General features: G+C 37.9%; 1 protein-coding gene across 1 annotated transcript in view; it reads left to right on the top strand.

The window, feature by feature from the left end:
- The first annotated feature begins 16926 nt into the window (after nt 1-16926).
- Nucleotides 16927-22764, top strand: part of ppp1r12a (protein phosphatase 1, regulatory subunit 12A) — a 57505-nt gene continuing 51667 nt past the window's right edge. The window contains exon 1 of the mRNA XM_079622996.1: nt 16927-17260. Coding sequence (XP_079479122.1) covers nt 17024-17260 — 237 coding nt within the window. The 5' untranslated portion in view covers nt 16927-17023. The remainder of the gene's footprint in view (nt 17261-22764) is intronic.

The following is a 22764-nucleotide window of genomic DNA, read 5'->3' as shown; positions in this document are numbered from 1 at the left end:
ACCAAATACAGAAACACGCTGCAAATACACACAACGCAAGCCAATACAGAAACACGCTGCAAATACTCACAATGCAACCGAATACAGAAACATGCTGCAAATACTCACGACGCAACCAAATACAGAAACATGCTGCAAATACTCACAATGCAACCAAATACAGAAACATGCTGCAAATACTCACGACGCAACCAAATACAGAAACATGCTGCAAATACTCACAACGCAACCAAATACAGAAACACGCTGCAAATACTCACAATGCAACCAAATACAGAAACATGCTGCAAATACTCACAATGCAACCAAATACAGAAACATGCTGCAAATACTCACAATGCAACCAAATACAGAAACATGCTGCAAATACTCACAATGCAACCAAATACAGAAACATGCTGCAAATACTCACAATGCAACCAAATACAGAAACATGCTGCAAATACTCACAATGCAACCAAATACAGAAACATGCTGCAAATACTCACAAAGCAACCAAATACAGAAACATGCTGCAAATACTCACAATGCAACCAAATACAGAAACATGCTGCAAATACTCACAATGCAACCAAATACAGAAACATGCTGCAAATACTCACAATGCAACCAAATACAGAAACATGCTGCAAATACTCACAATGCAACCAAATACAGAAACATGCTGCAAATACTCACAATGCAACCAAATACAGAAACATGCTGCAAATACTCACAATGCAACCAAATACAGAAACATGCTGCAAATACTCACAATGCAACCAAATACAGAAAATGCTGCAAATACTCACAATGCAACCAAATACAGAAACATGCTGCAAATACTCACAATGCAACCAAATACAGAAACATGCTGCAAATACTCACAATGCAACCAAATACAGAAACATGCTGCAAATACTCACAATGCAACCAAATACAGAAACATGCTGCAAATACTCACAATGCAACCAAATACAGAAACATGCTGCAAATACTCACAATGCAACCAAATACAGAAACACGCTGCAAATACTCACAATGCAAGCAAACACAGAAACACGCTGCAAATACTCACAATGCAACCGAATACAGAAACATGCTGCAAATACTCACAATGCAACCAAATACAGAAACATGCTGCAAATACTCACGACGCAACCAAATACAGAAACACGCTGCAAATACACACAACGCAAGCAAATACAGAAACACGCTGCAAATACTCACAATGCAACCGAATACAGAAACATGCTGCAAATACTCACAACGCAACCAAATACAGAAACACGCTGCAAATACTCACGACGCAACCAAATACAGAAACATGCTGCAAATACTCACAATGCAACCAAATACAGAAACACGCTGCAAATACTCACAACGCAACCAAATACAGAAACGCGCTGCAAATACTCACAAAGCAACCAAATACAGAAACTCGCTACAAATACTCACAAAGCAACCAAATACAGAAACGCGCTGCAAATACTCACAAAGCAACCAAATACAGAAACATGCTGCAAATACTCACAAAGCAACCAAATACAGAAACATGCTGCAAATACTCACAAAGCAACCAAATACAGAAACGTGCTGCAAATACTCACAAAGCAACCAAATACAGAAACGCGCTGCAAATACTCACAAAGCAACCAAATACAGAAACGTGCTGCAAATACTCACAAAGCAACCAAATACAGAAACGTGCTGCAAATACTCACAACGCAACAAAATACAGAAACGCGCTACGAATTCTCACAACGCAACCAAATACAGAAACATGCTGCAAATACTCACAAAGCAACCAAATACAGAAACATGCTGCAAATACTCACAACGCAACCAAATACAGAAACGTGCTGCAAATACACACAAAGCAACCAAATACAGAAACATGCTGCAAATACTCACAAAGCAACCAAATACAAAAACACGCTGCAAATACTCACAAAGCAACCAAATACAGAAACGTGCTGCAAATACTCACAACGCAACAAAATACAGAAACGCGCTACAAATACTCACAACGCAAGCAAATACAGAAACGTGCTGCAAATACTCACAAAGCAACCAAATACAGAAACGTGCTGCAAATACTCACAAAGCAACCAAATACAGAAACGTGCTGCAAATACTCACAACGCAACAAAATACAGAAACGCGCTACAAATACTCACAACGCAAGCAAATACAGAAACATGCTGCAAATACTCACAAAGCAACCAAATACAGAAACGTGCTGCAAATACTCACAACGCAACCAAATACAGAAACGTGCTGCAAATACTCACAAAGCAACCAAATACAGAAACGTGCTGCAAATACTCACAACGCAACAAAATACAGAAACGCGCTACAAATACTCACAACGCAAGCAAATACAGAAACGTGCTGCAAATACTCACAAAGCAACCAAATACAGAAACGTGCTGCAAATACTCACAACGCAACCAAATACAGAAACGTGCTGCAAATACTCACAAAGCAACCAAATACAGAAACACACTGCAAATACTCACAATGCAACCAAATACAGAAACGTGCTGCAAATACTCACAACGCAACCAAATACAGAAACGTGCTGCAAATACTCACAACGCAACCAAATACAGAAACGTGCTGCAAATAATCACAACGCAACCAAATACAGAAATGTGCTGCAAATACAACGCACATACGAACAGGATGTTAAACTTAACAAAAAACTCACCTTTCAGGTCATCAACACTACCACTGATGTGTAGACATTGAACAATAAGTGGTCCCAGCCAGGTTCATCACTTGTTTGGGTCCCTTTGAAACATTTCCGTTATGGTCTGTGCTATTTGCAGCGCGTTACTGTATTTGGTTGCGTTGTGAGTATTTGCAGCACATGTGTAGTCAAACTGTTGAAGATGTTTTCTTAGTTTACTGGTGTTTTTTCTATTTGCATGGGTTTTCTTCAGTTGCAGCATGTTGAGCTCTCTCGTCCACCGTAGTTATCCCTAGGCCAGAGTCTGCTATCCCTAGGCCAAAGTTGCTAGTGTGATGCTTGTTGCCCAAGTAAAATAAGTTTCTATGTGATATTCTGCTCTCTAGACATGACTTCTTCAGTGTAAGTCTTTGAGATTTTTTCGTCTGATTTATCATCCACCAGTATTCTAGTAATATTCATGTCCAAAGCACAAATGTTCTGGGACGTGTTTTGTTTCAAAATGTAACACTTCTAGGGTTTTTGAAAAATCCCTAACTCGGAAGTCCAAAGTATACCTTTGCTTTGCTTAAACGAATGCTTAGTGTATGTGTACAGTCTAACAATGGCCTTTCAAAGCATACTCTGTTTGTTAGCAAGAACACAGGCGCTTGACACATGCGCACTAGAAAGTTTAATCTTTCTCCAGTGTCTGCGCTATTTCTCTCTAGAAGTTACAACCAATAAAAATGTCGGGGCATCTCTTTACGTTCGTAAACACGGCCGTTTGTTGTTGTTGCGTCTCCAGTAGTTTGTTGTTGACTAGTTTGTGTAGTGCCAGTGTTGCCACCTTGTGGACCAACTAATCTTAGCAAAAAATTCTGTAATTAAAAAAAAAGTGTGCAGAGTACGCACGGTTAAAAAAACAGGTTGTGTACATATGAAATTTACATCACATACACAAACGACACTGTACGCACACTGTAGTGTTTGCGTAAAACCTAAGTATACTTTAAGTATACTTTTAAGGGTTTAAGTATATAAGCATAAGAGTGACGCTTCCCCATGAACAAAATTAAACTTTAGCATGCATGCACATAAACTATAACACAGCACATTATGAACAACAACTGTTCCCAATACCACATTATCCAATAAATGACCACTGAGTTTATAGGTATAAGCTTGGTTCCAGTGTGTTAAGAGTGAGTGAATGTCAGCTCTAGAATGTGAAGGACAGGAACTCTGGTGTAAAATAAGGGAAGAAGAGTCTTTTCTATTTATACCTGCAGTTGGAGTGGGAGGGTAGTGCTGTTACAGAGCCATGCAGCAGAGTCTTGCATGCTTCCTGTTTAAAACTGGTCTGGAGACCTGTTACTGTAATCTAATCATGTGGTTGTGAGTAAAATAACTAACCTACTAACCTAACCACAGAGAATTTCAAGCTCAGACGACATGCCTGTTCTGCCTGTGAAATAATCAGTATATACTTACGACTTTGAGATTAACCGAAATTCATAGGCTATACACATTTTCTATGTTTTGAAAATGATTTGCCATATAATATTTTTTTTTTTATAACAATAATAATAATGATAATGATATTTGTTATTAAATAAATTATATTAAATATATTTGTATATAATAAATAAATGATATTATTTAATATATTTTTATATATTTTATATATACAGTATATATATTTTGTCCAGTATTAATTTTATAAAAATTTTTGTTAATTTAAATGAAATATTTAGTATTATTTTTTATCTATTATTGCGATATAATTAATTTTAGATAAACAGAGTAATAAATATAACTGAACTATCTGGTCACTTTACATGTCAGTCAAATTTTCTAAGTGAACAGTTCTTGTGAAAGTGTATCAGACTTTATGTTATAAACAGAAGATACAATGCATAAAAACATCAAGAACCTAGTTAATTAACAAATCAGGTACATTTTTCTTGTTTCAAAGATTTTTTAAATACTTCACTGGAAACAAGTCAAGAAAGCCACATTGAAAACTTAAGATTATTTCTGCAGCATAGCTAAAGTCATAAGGTTACCAGGTTATAAACCAGGTAATTGTGAGCAGTTTGTTGTCACCAGTGATTTGTTACAGAGTATGACACCTGGTTGTAGGAAGGATCAGTTTCCTGTGTAGTGACCCAATGACCTCTGACTCTTCACCTCTCAGAGAGACCTTTCTGTCAACCCCACCCTTTAAGAGACAAGGACAATATCATTGTTGCATTGCATATTTTATGATTAGCAACATACATAACAAAAATGTTGTATACACACTTAAATACACACTGACACTTGAGACAACACTGATTGAAGCTTAAAAGAGCTTTTTACCAAGCATCCATCAAAATGGCCGTGTCTTTTTCCCGTGAGATAAGTAGCAGCAATCAGAGGAGCTCAAGAGCCCTTCAGCGAGAGAGACTCTAAACACACTGCACTGGTGCCACTTATCATCCCAAGCCGATAACGCAGGAATACACTAATGTGCAAAATGGCTATTGTTGATATCTGAGGCACCCTTAAGCAGAAGCTCATTAGATTTCACAAATTACTGCTGTCTTTGCCTGCACCGTTCGAGTGAATGCAGCAATGATTGCTAATGGAACAGATGATAGATGTGGCTGGTTCACATTTGTGCCCACTGCACTCTCGAAGTGTTTGCGCAAGCCACGGTAACCATGGCAATGAGTGGGTATAAGTGCTTCCTCATCAGAAATGTGCAGAACTACATGTCAATGCTGTTATCAGCATTCACAGACAACAAAAAAACAACCTCGCTGAAGCGAAGCTTTGCAAAAACTGAAAAAAGACATACTTTTAAAGAGACTCGTTTGGCCTTGCAGTGCGAGTTACTGCACTCCTCCAGATTAGCTATAATTAGCTCACATCTCAATGAAACAAGGTTATTCTATCCATGTCTGTTTTAGGATGTCACTTCTATTTCTGCCACTGCCTTCTGAGAGCTCAACTCATACTTTATACAGTACATGAATGAATACACTTTTAGCTTCGCAGACTTGATTTCACACACTAAATGAAATTCTGAAAATTGTCAGCACACATAGGAATGTAGTGCAAGTTAGCATTACAAAGATTTAAAACAATTAAAACATTCTTCAAATTATCTTTTATGTTTAGCAGAAGAAAGAGTCGTATAGCTTTGGAACGACATAAGGGGGAATATAAGATTTTTGAGTAAACTATCCCTTTGAAGTTAGTTTTAAAAATGTTTATAGCTAGTTATAGCTAGCTCATGTTAGCACAAGAATGCACATTAATGTTCAGCGGCACCACATACTTGAAATAGCCTATCATTTCTGTTAGCATACTTGTGTATACTATAGGTGCCTCCTAATTTGCATACTTGTGCATTATTTTGTGCCATTTTGTAATAGAAATAGTCAGAGTAGTGTGTTCACACTTATGATTCCAGCAAGAAAAAGCGCATTTCAAATAGATTTAACCGTGAAAAAAAATAAAATAAATGCAGTCGACTAACACAGCTTGTCTTACAGTACATAACTAAAGGAGAGTGGCTATCAGACCCTGATGCTGCTTGACAAAATAACCTTATAAAATTCATACACTGGATGGTAGAGTACATAGTGTGTAATATAAGGTCATTGTGTAATTTGTAATTTTAACATTTTTTGCGTTTAACAATGGATGACTGCATCGCATTTCTTTCAAAGCACATGTGGAAAGTTTGCAAACCAATTAAAGACTATTGAGGGGCCATGTGTGTTTACTTAGTCTTTAGTGGCTGTCATTAATTGTACTGTAGCTTTAAATGCTGCTAAGTGAAGAAAGCGACCCTATTTCTGGCTTGGGTTTAGACTCAGCTGTTGTCTGAGTGGGGATCAACACTTGATCACTCATTCACTCATGTTCTAGCCATCCGTTGGCCTCTATGGTCATTTTGGAAAGGGCCTAGCCAGTAAAATAAAAGTTAGCACTGATGGCTCCATACAGATTAGCTGAATAGCATACAGTGGCACGTCTGGCTTGCAGTCTTTAGAAGCAACTCCAAGCAAGACGAAAGACTGCAATGTTACCTTGTGCAATATACGCTTATACCGTCATTTGGTCATGTTACTCAATCAACATTCTTGAACAAAAAAATAAATTTTAGTTGGCCTCAAAACTCTTGGATCATGCAATAGGAAGATCTAAGGAGGTCTTAGGGATCTCTGGAACAGCTGTGGGTGGGTGATGGGTAGAATTGCCATGGATCGGTTATGTTTTGTAATTATGATCTAGGATTTAGCAACATTTATTAGGCTATGTAAAGGCCTGTTCACATCAAGATAAATATTTGGTGCAAAAATGTGATGCGATTTAACATTTCATTTGAATGAGTGACTGTTAATTTGTCTGTTCAGAGTCAGACTACTGGCATGAATATTTGCAAGCCGTCAATGCAATTTCTTTATTTATTCAATTAATTAATTAATACATCTGGCCAACCAATTCGATTCTCGCTTTTGATCACATGCCCAGAGCCGCTGCTGTTACATAAAACTTGGTGGCGCTCACAAACAAACAATTTTGTTTAGCAACAGTGAATAGTAAAGGAAGAATTCAAAACTGGCTGTCTTGTCTTCGTACTTTTGAATTTGGTGTTGTTTGATAAAACCATAACATGTAAATACTGTTTGACTTACTGACATGTTAGAAACAGAAACTTACATAGCACTGCTTTGTGTACTCTAGTAACCGGGGGTAACCACCATTTTCCAGCTGTTCTATAAGCGCCACCTCAAAGTGAGTTTGCAATTTCATTCAGCTCTTCTGTCATTTTTACGCATTGGTCTGAACCGGTCTGAACAGAAAAGTTGGATGCAGAAATATGAAAAAAAAATTGTGCTGAACATTTGTGTTAGTGTAAACAGGCCATAACACAATTCTTGTCCAAACCCTAAAGATACAGTCAAATTTACTGAATTTTCATGCAGGGTAAAACCCTGTCATTTTAACAGGAAATGTGAATTTTGCGTGAGGGTGGAAGATTTTCTTGCACAGATTTCATTAGTGACTTCTGTGTGAACTGTGCTTCATCGCTACATTATTGACAATAGACAATGGACTTTTTTGTGCCCACACAATTTCTCCATTATTTTGCTAATGTGAACAAATTTCTCAGAACATGTGAACACTAAGGTATATTTCATTAAGGAACATATCCCAATCTAAAAGTGAGACAAATATTAAATTAATTAAATATTAGTTTCAAATATTAGAGCACAACCCAGACTAAATCAAAACGCACACAAACAAATGGACAGCTGAACTCACAGCTGTGATGTAGTAGCATGTGACATTTCCAGATCAGGATGCTAATATTAGTGAGAAGCAGAACTTTCAGTAACTGAACATAGCCTACACGTATATATATAAAGACAACAATCAGCTGATTTATGCGTATTATGTCCATGTCTATACATGCAACTGTGGATGACTTACACACTTTCCTAAGACACCTAACAATGCATGAAAGCACTTTAGCGCCTAAATTCGTTTGAAAGGGAGGAACTGTATAAAATATATGCAATCACACTTCAAAGTAACACCAGAAGTAAACTTTGCACATAATGTGAGAGCTTCCTCTTTTAGGAGAGCTAATAATGTTTGGGTTAATTGGAAATGTAATAGTTTTAATCAAACGATACATGAAGTTGCCTTCAAAAATGACATCATGATGGGCATCACATTGATATTGGACTGGAGGGTTAAAATGAGGCTTTGGCATCTTTGTGTATATTGGCGGTGCTCTTACACCCCTGATAAGATCAAAGGCAAGTTATTTCCATGTGAGTGATAGTGAAACACTCTAGACCAGCTGGGAGTGCGATTGTGTCACAGAAACGCTAGGAGCACAGCATAATGGCAGGGGTGTCTGGGTTCATATAGATGCCCTTGTGAAAATTAACCATACTTTTACTACATTAACCATGGTTCAACTGTGATTTTTGTAGTAAAAAAGTAGGTTGCTAGGGGTTTTTGGGTGGCCGCTAAGGCATGGATGGGTGTTAGAGCTCTGGGTTGTTGTTAACTTGTTGCTTTATGTTACCTAGGGTGATCTGGGTGATGTGATTGCTAAGGCATTGCTGCATTTCTAGGTGGCTGCTAGGGGGATTTGTTGTGTGCATGAGTATTCTGGGTGATTGCTGAGGAGTTTTGGATGGTTGCTGGGCTTTGTTAGGTGGTAGCTGGTTGTGGGAGTGGGAGTGGGAGTTGGGGGGGGGGGGGGGGGGGCAACTCTATAGTTGCTAGAGCATTGCTTGTTGATTGCTAGATTGTTCTGATTCTAGGTTGGTACAGTTTCTATGATATTCTGCGCTGCATCTGAAATCGTGAGACTAGGTACTACATTTGAATTTGAATTTACTTTACGATCGTTAAAAAAATATTCTATATAGTTTGAATATGGGTTTATTTTTGGATATACTACCGTTGCGTCGCATCACTGCCTTTCATAAATCCCCTCCCATCGCCTCATGGGATAAAGTGTCCATCGAACCAGGGCCCCCACCTATAAGCTTTCCTAGCTTCTTTGGGAGACCCATTCACTATACCCAATTGATTCTGTACCTCCAACTGTATTATTGTAATGTTTGAAGTGGTATTGTGAATAAACTCAAACTTGTGAACGCGCACTTCAGAATCTCAGCGATAGTAGTAGGTCATCCGGGGACTTTTTGCCTATTGTTTTTCGAATATTTGGAATATTATTACTATTTTTGGCATACTGTTTTCCGCATACTCTATAGTAGGGAAGTTTTCGATTTTGGAGCCATGTTCTCTAGGGCCCATTCTTTAGTGGAAGTTTTATTCATCATATATATATATATATATTATTTTATTTTATAGATTTATACATCAATAATTTAATCATCTGCCAGATAAATCATAAGTCTTAAGTAACAGCACACAAATTGTATGATTTGAGGCATCATTTGAGCCTGTTACTCAAATGGTGTGTGGTGAGTTATAGGCTTATGTATGAAGTTTAATAGGGTTACTAGGATTTGTAAGTATAAACAATAATAATACTGATATTTGCTTTAGCCTGAACCACTCGTAAAAAGCCTTGGTACATGGCCATGTGGATCCCACAACACCAGCAAACCTCTGCCACATTAAAGGTCATTTTATTAGGTATTACAGTCAATCAGTAGAGGAACGTTTTTAAAAACTCCATTACACTCTAAATACACCATCAAACCATGTTTATCCTCGACAGAAACAGTTACAGAGAGTGACTGAGAGGTGAGTGGAGAACACAGCTGCGTGCTAAACAAAGAGCGATGAGACTGTCTTTCCCATGTGGTCGGGTTTTTAATGCTGTGTTACTAGAAAGCTCAACACAACAATGGGAATACAGAGTTAGAATAAGAGAGATTTCTTTGTATTTAGCAAAGCCTGTATTCAATATCAAGATGTAAGGCAATATATGCATATACACTGTTCAATGCAATAAATTGACCAAAAGTGACCTTTAAAAAGTAATATGTCCAAAAACAAAGAATTTCAAATAAATGCTGTTCTTTTAAACTTTCTATTCAAAGAATCCTGTAAACCTGAATTGTGATTTCCACAAAAAATATTCAACATTTATAATATTGAGAAATATTTTTTGAGCAGCAAATCTCTATATTATAATGATTTCTGAAGGATCATGTGACACTGAAGACTGTAATGATGCTGAAAATTCAATGCTGAATATTTCATCTTATTTATTACTGTTGGGTTGATCGGGTGCATGAATACGAGAAAGGGTATCCGCTTTCAGATTCTTTATGCCAGGATGGTAGGTAACAGTAAACTGAAATCGGGTGAAGAAAAATGCCCAACGGGCCTGGCAAGGGTTCAGACGTTTAGCCTCTCTGAGATATATTCTAGATTCCAGTGGTCTGTTGTGCCAGTGACGCCAATCCTCCAAAGCCAAATTGATAGCGAGAAATTTCCGGTTACCGATGCCATAGTTCTGCTCCAGCGGGGATAACTTTTTGGAGAAAAAAAGTTTTCGCTGAAGTTCTTTCACAGAATAGGGTAGTGGACCAATTCTGCACTGAGTCCACCTTCCCCGTGTCCATCTGGATTCCACTGGCATTAAATATGTAGCCAAGGAACGGCAAGGATGAACGATGGAATTTGCATTTCTCCAACTTGAAATAGGTTGTTATCTCTTAACTTGTGAAGGACCTGCGCAATGTGGAAGCGATGGTCTGCCTTGTTCCTAGATTAGATGAGGATATCGTCAATGTAGAGGATCACGAAGCGATGGAGGTACTCCCGGAGCACCTCATCCATGAAGGCCTGGAAGACGGAGAGTGAGTTGGACAGACTGTATGGCATGACCCGATATTCATAATGCCAGATGGTGCTATGAAGGCGGTCTTACATTCATCTCCCATTCAGATCCGGATGAGATTGTATGCACTGCGCACTTCACTTGGTGAAGATTGATGTACTGCGTAGCTTCTCCAGAGCCGCTGGAACCAGAGGAAGGCGATATTGGTACATGAGAGTGTGTTTGTTGAGTGTACGATAATCAATGCACGGCTGCAAGCCTTCGTCCTTTTTTTCCACGAAGAAGAAGTTGGAAGCAGTAGGAGATGTAGAAGGAGGGATGTATCTTTGGTGAAAAGCCTCTTCTACATACTCCTCCATGGCCTTTTGTTCTGGAACACGTGGCTCGTTGTTTACTGAACATCCTGGAATGTCCCATATTCCTCAGGAATCTTGACCTGGTGGTGTTTCTCTGGACTTTCAATGGTGGTTGCTTGTAAGAGCACATTGAAAGTGTCAGCTGCTGGTTTGATTCGGGTTAGAAGTTTTAAGCAGGAATTAAAGCAGTCCTCACCCCACAAGAGAATGGGCCCGGGAGATTTGAGGGGCCTGTTGTTGTAACCAGGAGTCTCAGGATGATGTTGGTCGTTGATCCATTTGGCACCAGCAGTGATATTGATTTGGAGCGGGTTACTCCAATGCGGAGCATGAGGGATTGAGTGCAGTGAGTTATACAGCCTTTTCCAGGCGGTTTACCCAGGATGGAAAGCACATTCAGATTCGTCTGACAAGGGATCTTCAGGATTTGGAAGCAGTTGATTAAGTTTCTTAAAATGAATATACTACATGATACAATGATACAGGAATGTGCAGCAGATAAGTTATTCTGGGATATACATTAATGTTACTCACTGCTGGGCTATGTGGTCATACAGGACACTCAGACATCAAATGTCCCTCAGCCCCACAATAAAGGCATAGATGTTGTTGAATGAGTATTTGTCTCTCTTTAGGTGATAGAGTAAATCAACTTGCGTGGGTTCGGGGGCTGGTGCTGGAGGATGTTGAACAGGTGGTGGCAGTGGCACCAGGTGGAGAATGCAGGGCAGGTTACTCATGTTCACAGGCAGTTAAGCATTGAGCAACACGGATGGATCGTTGAATGAGATTTTCCCAACTAAAACTGTCATCGTAGATGGCGAGATGACTCCGCAAAGAAGGTGGCAATCCCTGTCGGTAAGCAGTGATATGGGCAGTTTCATTCCTTCCTCTAGCAGAGGAGAGCGTACAAAATTTCACAGCATACTCAGCCACCAAAAATGTTCCATGTTTTACTGAGTGAGTAATGAAGGCATCTAGAGTGTTTGTCACAGTGCCTCCTTGGTCCCAAATGGTTTTAGCCCACTGGAGAGCATGGTAGCAGAGAAAAAATTGATGTGATCTTTGGCTTATCCGTGCGAAATCGTTGTGGTTGCATTTCAAACAGCAAGGTGCATTAAAGAAGAAGCCCACTGCCACTGAAGTCTTTGCACATGGTATAAATGAGACCAGATAACTATGTCGGTGAGTGTGTGTATATATGCAAGTCCCAGGTGATTGGTGACAGGTTCGGGGAATCAGTTAATATGAGTGGGCAGAGTTGCAGGGTCTGATGCTAGTGGAGTGCCTGAATCCTTGACAATGGTGAAGAGTTAAAATATAGCACGTTATTTATCACGCCTGACCAATTAGAGACAAGAACATGCTGCTAATTTATGCCCATTTTAAGATTTCCATTTTCAGACTAATCACGTTTTCATGTAATGTAAATATTAAGTATAGAAAAACTTGATACAGCATGTTTTCAAATCTAATTCTCAAATTGTCACTGTCTCTATTCTCTCACAAGTTTGAATTCATTTTAATAATTTCTTGACCTATAATATTTATATATTATAAGTTAAACTTTAATGAACATTTGCTCCTATCAAATAATCAAATCACATAATCACACTTTTGCAAAAAAACAAACCAAACCACTGCCATTTTCAGAATGAAATGTTACATGTTTGAGCAAGGAAAAATCCTTCTAAGTCATTGAAAAATCATGGAAATTCATTGATCAAAAGAGTGAGAACCCTGGGAGACCTTTGCATTATAGTGTTTATCTGAAATGCCTTACTTTGCTGGTCTATGTTGTCTTTTTGACTCATTTTGTGAGTCAACACACCTGTAAACAATCAAATCCAGTGTACAGACAATGTTTGTATTGTTCTGCTAGTTACACATCAGACCAACTCCCAGATACTGCTGATTAATAGGCCAGTTAAGTAAATACTGTCCGCAAATTTGTAAGGCGATACACCCAAACAGTGCATTGGTCGAGGGATGTGGATATGCAGTTGGGTCACATGACAGTCAATATGAGGCAATATGACCAATGCGTAACCAATGGTAGAGCTTATGTGATTAAGATGACTTACCTTGCATGTCTTAAGGAAATATTCCAAGGTTGGAGTTAAGCTCAATCGACAGCACTTGTGGCATAATGTTGATTACTATACAAAAATTCATGCTGCGTTCACGTGGTTACTGTAATTTCGAGATAACAAGTAGTGTAAAAAAATGGACTGTATAAAGTTATTTGCAATTGTACAATTTTATTGTAAATGATTGTTGAACAGTTTTACAGCTCAATGTTTTCAGAAAATGTGTAAGCTTCATATTTATGCTTTTAAATCCTTTAAAAATGGTCCCCATTCCACTGTAAGAGAATGGGGACCATTCTCTCTCTCTCTCTCTCTCTCTCTCTCTCTCTCTCTCTCTCTCTCTCTCTCTCTTTTATTGCATGAAACTGAAGTTTTGATAATTCCCTATTGTGACATACAGTATATCTGAGTGAAACGACTTGTGGAACAAGAAAGAATGTAACGGCGGGGCTTGATTTTGTCAATGGTCAATTGATTGGATGATTGTAGTTTGCTATTGGTCGATCTCATGTCAGTGACCGATTATCCCGCCCTCGCGCCAGTAAACGCACATGGAAAAAAGGGCACATGAATAAAAAACTTTTAAAAATACTTTTTGTGGTAATGACCGACCATTATACCACACATGCTGCTGAATGATACTGGAATATTCCTTTAAATCTTGACTCGTGGATCAGAATGGTAAGGATGGAGAACATTGGCAGAGTGATACCTACAGATGGACATCACAGTTGAGTTCTCCACCTGCTCAACCACAGAGGCCAGTTCCCTCATTGTGGTTAAAATCAGCCAGATTGGCCTTTTGATCGACAAAAAATTAGATATTTTGTATAATGACTTTGCTTTGGATTCACCGATAAGTTGTATGAATCGAATGACTAAACAAACACAAGTCTTTAATAAGTAATAGATTTGTTCAAATTCCCTATAAAAGAATATTGCATAATGGATAATTTGTATTAAATTCAGATGACTGACATTACAGGCATGATTCCTCATGGTTCTCAAACAGGCAGTTGATTTTGGTGCACCAGTAAATCTAGTGGACCTGACGTATCCAGCGCAGAATTTGTCTTGGAACGAGTTTCTGGCCCAGAGATGATTTTCTAATCAACTATAAAGATCAACACACACACACACACACACACACACACACACACACACACACACACACACACACACACACACACACACACACACACACACACACACACACACACACACACACACACACACACACACACACACACACACACACACACACACACACTGAAATCTATTAAAGTAAGACTCCTGTCTTGAAAAGTCCACAAAAGATGAAATATGGGATCTGAGTTTAGTCAAATAAATTTAAATTGCCGTATGGGTGTGCTTTACATTACTATTTTATTAAACAAATGTCCTCAAATCGTAATTTCTGTCCTGCTGTTAGTGTAATGTATAGAAGTGTCCATTTCAATTAGACATGATGTCTAATCAGCGTGTACTGATGAACCAAAACACAAGTTTAACGCTAGTCTCTTCAATGGGTGAATCCGTGATGACGTACACACCTGGATCTTGTCCAACTGAAATTAGTTGAGCAATTACATTGACACTTATTCCACTTCAAGTCATAAAGCTCATCATGATGATTATACTGTAGTTAGTAAGAGAGATGGCAAACATCTGACCTAGCTCTGCCAGCTACCTGCTCAAACCACACATGGGCCTGTGCCAACAATAACGCACCACAGTGCCAAAAGAAAAAATAACACTCTTTCCCAGCCCGGTAGAGCGGGTCAAAAGGTTCCTGTCAACCCAATTACCCAGATGAGGAAACTTCTATAAGCCTTCCAGGGGTAAAATGCGCATTTACTGTAAAGTAGTCAGGTGATGTTTAATTTTTGATATATAATATTTGATATCACCATGATATATAAAAAGATAATCAATTTGTACTTTCACAGTTCACCAGTATGAACATCTAGATCTTTTTACTGTCCAAAAACAATATGTGCTCCAATTTTGTTTTTAAATAACCAGATAATTGATCAACTGATTATTTTTGTGAATGTACTAGTAATAATTTCAGTTTTATTACATTTTCTTTAATGCCTGACATGCAGCTCAAAGTGCTTAGAAACAGATTTACATGAAGACAATCTAATAAACACTGACAATAAAACCATAAAATGCAATAGAAGAGACCTGATGGAAGCAAATTGAACAAATTAGAAGTGTAATATTTTTTGATTTTCACTGATGTTATATAAGCTTATGTTAAACTATTGCTATTGCTTGAATTTAGCGCTGTCAAATCGCTTAATCATGATTAATCGCATCTAACATAAAAGTTTGTTTGCATAATATGTGTGTGTATATATGTTATAGAAATGATTTATATATATCATATATACGTCTGTCTCTCTCTCTCTCTGTGTGTGTGTGTGTGTGTGTGTGTGTGTGTTATACAGTATACAATGGTATTGCCATCGAATGCTATCACTTTAACATCACAGTACATTTTTATTTTTGTAAGTCCAAAAATTGTTATGTAATTAGTTCCTCTGAAAAAGTGTGCTGTCTGCACATGTACACATTATTAACAAGTAGTATATAAAGACTTGGCCATATGGCCATATGCTCACATTGGTGATTGTAATACTTAATTTGCCATTGCTGAATAATATTTTTTCCCTTATTTCCTATGAGTCTATACAATTTTACATAAAATCACAGCTTAAATGAATGGACGAGCTACACACTTATTAGCTGAGGTGTGTTTCCATTTCTTAAAAAGTGTTTTTAAAGGTGGGAGTTTATGAACAGACATATTTGGTTACATTTCACTTGCATATAGTGAGATACTACTATAAAACAGACAGTTATTATTGTGTAATTGTACCAACTGATATGAAGACATTATTGAGAAAACATTATGCGCATGTGTTATTATTATTTTCCATTGCAATGGAATGCAATGTTTTTTTTTTTTTTTATGTATGGAAATTAACATAAAAGACACTGAACTATTTACATTCTGCAAAATGGCTAATTATTATACAAACCACTGGTCAAATAAAGACTGAGTAATACAGACAACTTCACTTATATTTAATAATATTATTACATGGGCCTACATCTAATAGCCTTTTTTTAAACTCAAATTACTCTAACAGGCTTTTATTTTATTATTACATATTTATTATATATGATATATAATAAATATTTGAATACATACTTGCCTTTTTGCTTTCATGTTAATTGTATTTTTATTTCATTATGATGATGTTGTTATTATTATGCAATAGCATCTGCTTTTCCCGTGTTCTGTGTCAACTGTAAACATATTTGCATATACTGTAGACAGCTTTTTTTTCTTTACCGCCCCATAAAGATGACGTTATGCTGCAGATCCGGGGCTGACGTCGGTTGCTCTCGCGATATCTCGGCGTAACCAGGTTTGTGAGCCTAAACCCCCCTCCCCTCTCCCGTGCCGTGCCGTCCCCTCCCACGCCCCAGCGCGCTGTGTTGGGATAGTGGCAGTATAAAGTATATCTTCCATTCGAGACAGATAAGAAGCGCCAGGCTAGAGGGGATGAAGATGGCGGACGCCAAGCAGAAAAGGAACGAACAGTTGAAGCGCTGGATAGGCTCGGAGACGGACCTTGAGCCGCCCGTCCTGAAGAAGAAGAAGACGAAGGTGAAGTTCGACGATGGCGCCGTGTTTCTGGCCGCCTGCTCGAGCGGCGATACGGAGGAGGTGCTGCGAATGCTCGACCGCGGCGCGGACATCAACTACGCCAATGTGGACGGACTCACCGCTCTGCACCAGGTAAGAGCGCCTCAAAGGTGGCTGTTGTGCACAGCACAGATCCGTGTATGAGGACGGCTTGCTCTCTGGCAGTGTTTACTCAGCCCAACACCACCATCATCATCATCACGATCTTCGTCGGGCCGTTTTGCGGAACCCCGTAGCCACTGAAGCTAATTGGGCTGTGATCGAAACAGATATTTGCTTTTTATGCGCACTGTGCTGGATAGATGATCCCGGAATAAACGTATTTGTGTGTAAAAGAGTGTGGGAAGGCAGGAAGAGGACTGTCTGAGTGATTGTCGGGTGTGTGTATGTGTTAGCTGCTGGTTAGCCTGTTAGCCGCTCAGCTCATAGATCAGTGCATACAGTAGATGATCTACAGCACAATGACACTTGAATCTGTTTATAAAGGCATCCGATGAATGTGCATGGGGTTATTCTATATAGATGTACTGATCCGACTCGTAAATGTGTGTTTGATCCGCTACTCACCATTGAAATAACGCTGAGAAGGTGCTTAGCAACCAGTTAGCACGGCTGTGTATTTGGAAAGAGGCTTCCCTGTGTTGACACGTATGTTGCGTTACAGATTATTGACCGTAATTGTGGTATTTGTGGAGAAAGACTGTCTAAATCATGATTTCTGTGCGGGAGATTGAATGATATAAAATACTACTGCGAGGGAGCGCTAAAGCAGTCAAAATGCAGTTTAAAACGAATAACGTTACTTCTCTCAGAAAATAAAATGCTAACTTAATTGACTCACTCTCACGTTCTTCCAGAACCGTATGACTTTCTTTCTTCTGTGAAACAAAAGATGATTTTTGGCGGAATGACAGCTCCAGTCACCGTTCACTTTCATTGCAGCTTTTAATCGTACAATGAACATGAGCGGCCACTTACGCTGTCACTTATTAAAATTCTTCTTAACATTTAGATTTGCCTTCCACTTTCGAAGGAAAGTCAGAAAGTTTCAAAACATGCTAAAATTGTGTAAATAATGACATCATTTTTGTTTAGTGAACTGTCTCTTTAAGACGTTGGCTTGTTTCCTTGGCTTGACTGTAAACATCCGTGAAAGATGTGTCACTTTAGTTTAGTTTTTCCATTTAGAATCGTTTTAGGCGCTAATGACTGTACTTTGTCAGTCAACCAATAGAGTTTTTCTTGGTATCTAGGAAAATTAGTATAATATAGCCTACAAATATTTGATCCTATTTTCCTGTTATCGTTTATGTAGGCTCAATTTAGTGAGATTTTTACTTGAAGGGATAGATGGAATTAAAATTCGGTTATCATTTACAATAAGTTGTCCCTTTAACATGTATGAATTTATTTCTTCTGTTGAACGCAAAATATATTTTGAAGAAGGTCAGTAAACAGTTAATGGACCCCATTGACTTCCATAGTTGGGGAAAAAAAAACTGTCTGCTTGCTGACATTCTTCAAAATATCTTCTTTTGTGTTCAACAGAAGAAAGAAACATTTAATGGTTTGGAACAATTTGAGGATGAGTAAATTATGTCAGAATTGTAATTTTTGGGTGAAGTATCCTTTTTAACCAACAATTTTGGACTCGGACACAATCAACGTGTTCACAGTCAGGTTTCAGGGGTAAAAACATTGCAAAGCAATCCTGATGAAGTAAACTTAAGGTTCTAGTCTTATAAATAAGAGCATCTTGCATTTTAAACAGGAAAAGGTGGTATTTAAGGTTGCAAAACTGTAATATCTATGGCCCTGCAATGAGTCTTCTTGGTTTGATGTGTCTGTAAGTGACGGCAGGAGGTTGTCTGTAGAGGCTCATGCGTTTAAAAGCACTTGCCTTTTTTTGGGCCGGTGTTCAGACACGGGGAGGAAAGAATTTGGATGCAACTCTTGAGACCCAACCATGACTGAGTGGAGAGGCTCCTTTCCTCTATTGGGTCTGCTGTGTGTGTTTATGTATGTAGACGTGTGAGGTAGCGGAGGATTTTAGCATGTGACCAGCAGGCAGTGAGTTCATAGCGAATGGTATTTGTTTTTAAACACGCTGATCTTGCTGTTAAAGATGCTCTGGTTTAGTTGTTCTGGAGACATTTCTTGTATAAATGATGTACATCTTCTGTTAGCACTTTAATATTTACTTGGTTTGACAATTGCATCAAGAAATTAGATTTTGTGTGTTGTTATGAATGATAGGGGAATTGCTAATAATAAATTGCACCTCACAATATAATTGAATATACTTTGAAGGATGGCTTATAAAAGTGCATAACTTTTAAAATAGAAGAGAAAGTGCTTTCCATAGTTTTATTAAAGCAAATTCACCTGTAACTTGGTAATGCTACTCCTATACAATTTTTATTTAGTTTTTTTCCATGTGTTTGACTGGTGAATTACACTGGTGAATTGCACTGGTGAATTGCACTTCAGCAGTTGTGTAGTATTTACAGAATTGTCAATTCTTATATTTAAGTAGGCTATATAGCTAAGTATCTAGTAGTATTTATATAGAGGACTTGACAGTTAGAAAAATATATTGTTTTAACAACTTTATTTGTTAAATTAATTTTTTGTATACATTTGGTGTGTCAATGGGAATACTAGATCTGCACATTTTAGAAAGCATTTATGAGAATGGCTGGTTGTGTAAAAAAGCCACACAATGTCGTAATTTCGATTACATTTCCCCTAAATTTCATCAAATCATATCAAGGCGGACTAATAATGATTAATTACACTTTTATTAAGTTCCCTTCTTTAAATGGATGCCAATCTTTGTGCTTTGCAGGCCTCTATTGAATGATTCCCTTTTATTTATGTAACTTTAGACTTGAACAGAAAGGCAGTTTAAAATCCTCAACTTGATTAGAGATACGAGTCTGCTAAGGGGTAATTAAATGTAACAAATCATGTAAAAATTATTTTTTCAAACTTCGATCAGTCAAGAATAGACAATTATTGAAAGTATTCAAATCAGGAATGTCAGAATCAGAATGTGTAGTTTGTGCATAAAAAATTTCGTCAAAGCCAACTCGTTGAACGATGTTTACTAAACCAGCGACGTTATTTCAAGATTGGTATGTATTTTCTTTAGCAGACAGTGTGATGTATTTTATTCAGTTCCCCGATTATTCATATTCATTTTCAGCGATTAAAGAACAAATGTATACTCATGTGCGTTACGTATTGCGTAAGTTATTGTCTCTGAAAGACTGCATGTTGAAGCTGCTCAGGTCATCTGTCAAGATATTCAAATGATTTGGATTTGAAAGCAGAGGGATCGTAAGGTAATAATAATTTATTTCTTGGCCAGCAAGTATTCAGTGAAGGGATTTATGTCAGTGAGTGAGTATAAATCGAGTGAGTGTGTTATGTCTGTGTTTTTAGTTCTAATATTCCAACGGATAGCCTGCCTAAGTTTTTGACGGACGTGATAACGTGCATAAAGAGTGAACTATGTTTGATAATTGGGTAAGTATAAATGTTTTGGAGGCACACAAAACAAATGCTTGCATAGTTTATTATACTTATTTTAGGGAATCTAGTTCATTTCGTGGCTTAAATAAATGACATGTTGCTCATAGACATATGTGGCTTATCTACATTTTTACATTCAGCTGTTGCAAATTCGTTAACTTTTAAAAATCAAGATCAAGCTGGAGAGGAGTTGTTTTGATGCTAGAAGTTTTTTTTATTGTCTCATTTAACAAAAATATGTTATTTAAACCCATGAAAATGCAGATCCTGTTGTAAATAATAGTGAAAAATCACTTGTTAAAACGGTTGTTCCATTATTAAACCTTAATGAGGATTTGAGTCATGTGGTGTTTAAGTTCTATCTTTATTTAGACCTCAATATGACAGCAAAAGTTGGTTCAGTCAGTGTATTGGTCACCCTGGGCTCTCCCAGCATGAGTCTAATGCCCCAAGCAGGCTCTAGAAGCAGGACAGGTGTGAAGATTCGTGGAGTAGGCTAGTTTACTCACAATGTTTTGACTGAGCCACAATTAGGTTTTATTGTTATTACTCATGCAAAATGATGTATGAACTGGTAGTTTTCTCATTAATTGCAGAACATAGAAGAGTGTCTGACTCAATCCAGTCAGCTCACATTAGAGTAGTGAAGGTAGAACAGGGACCCGTTCGTCCGCACCTGTGCTCCCTGCGACAGGTAGTGTCCTCACTTTCAGTGCACTGCTGTGTTTATCTATGGAGGAGGGACATGCTGTGCTGGTTCCAGTGACTTTTGTAGCGGTATGGCTGAGGTTATAAATATCACGTGCAAGTCGGGCTTGCAGGGCACTAACTTTAGCACCCAGTCAACCCACATTCTGCACTGTTCAAGCTCATAGTTAAGAAACCTGGCACAGGCTGCTGTTTTCTGTTCGTAGCTCGGATGTTGTGTGGATTGATGTTTTGAATCAAAAGTCATCCGCTTTGTATCAGAGCAATGACATACTGGGTAGTTCAGGTACTCGAAAGCACTTGTGCCCACAGGAGTCATGTTTGATTCTGGCTTGCATTATGTTGTTTTCTCTTTATTTTGCCCACAACTTCCTTTGCATCTTAACTTTTGTGTTACAAATACAGAAAATGCTTGTAAAAATAATCGAAAAGATGCATAAAGGAGTGAATCTGGCAAAGCCTGTCGAGGACTGGTCCATGTCAATATTCCCCCGAGATTTTTTCTTCGTTTTTTTTTTTCACAATGAAAAAATGCTATTTTTACAGCCTTTGCGTTGACATAATTAAAAAAAAAAGTATATTATATATTTTCATAATCTAGATTTAAATAGTAATATTGCATGAAGAAAACCAGTGTATTTAAATTATTTTCATAATATATTTTTGTATTAATCATATTAACAACAAACTATATTCATTTAAAACAAATACATTTTGCATAAAAATGAAGGCTTTTTTTTTTTTTACATCCTTTGTATTGCATAATATAATTTAAAAAGTAAAAAAAAAATATATATACATCATTGGGGTGTTTATTTAAATTTATTCTGATTTAATATATTTTTTAAAAAGGTCCTTATATCCATCTGGACATATTTTAAAGAAATGTTGGTAGAAATATGGTGCATCTTTCATGTTTATAATCATTCCAGTTAACCAGTTCAAGAAAATGGTTGAATTGATCTAGTGGCTCAACAACTTTGTGGAGGCGGTATGCAAATAGAGGCGAGAAACAGCAGATTACGCCCGAGGCCTGAAGCGTTGGTGTCTGCAAGACTGTTCTTTAATGTTGTCCAAGGATGCGTGTTTCATAACTGCAACATCTTTCAAATTTGCGGTTTACGTACACATAATCTTAAAGCCTGTTCGACCTTGTATGGAAGCGGCAGCCTTTTAGTCCGAGACGTGTCATTTACGGCATTGGTGGAATTGTCTGCAGTGCTGTCATCCTCGGTGAGGTCAGGGTTTAGGTAGGTTTCAGTCAGAAGGTAGGTGAAGACATGCAGTCGTCCTGTGCCTGCATTCCTGCGGTGTCTCTCATTGGAAAGATCCAGAATTCCTCAGCTGTCACT

Source organism: Phoxinus phoxinus, assembly GCF_949152265.1.
Source record: "Phoxinus phoxinus genome assembly, chromosome: 9".
Classification (NCBI taxonomy): Eukaryota; Metazoa; Chordata; class Actinopteri; order Cypriniformes; family Leuciscidae; genus Phoxinus; species Phoxinus phoxinus.
This window is presented reverse-complemented; position numbering and strand designations above follow the sequence as displayed.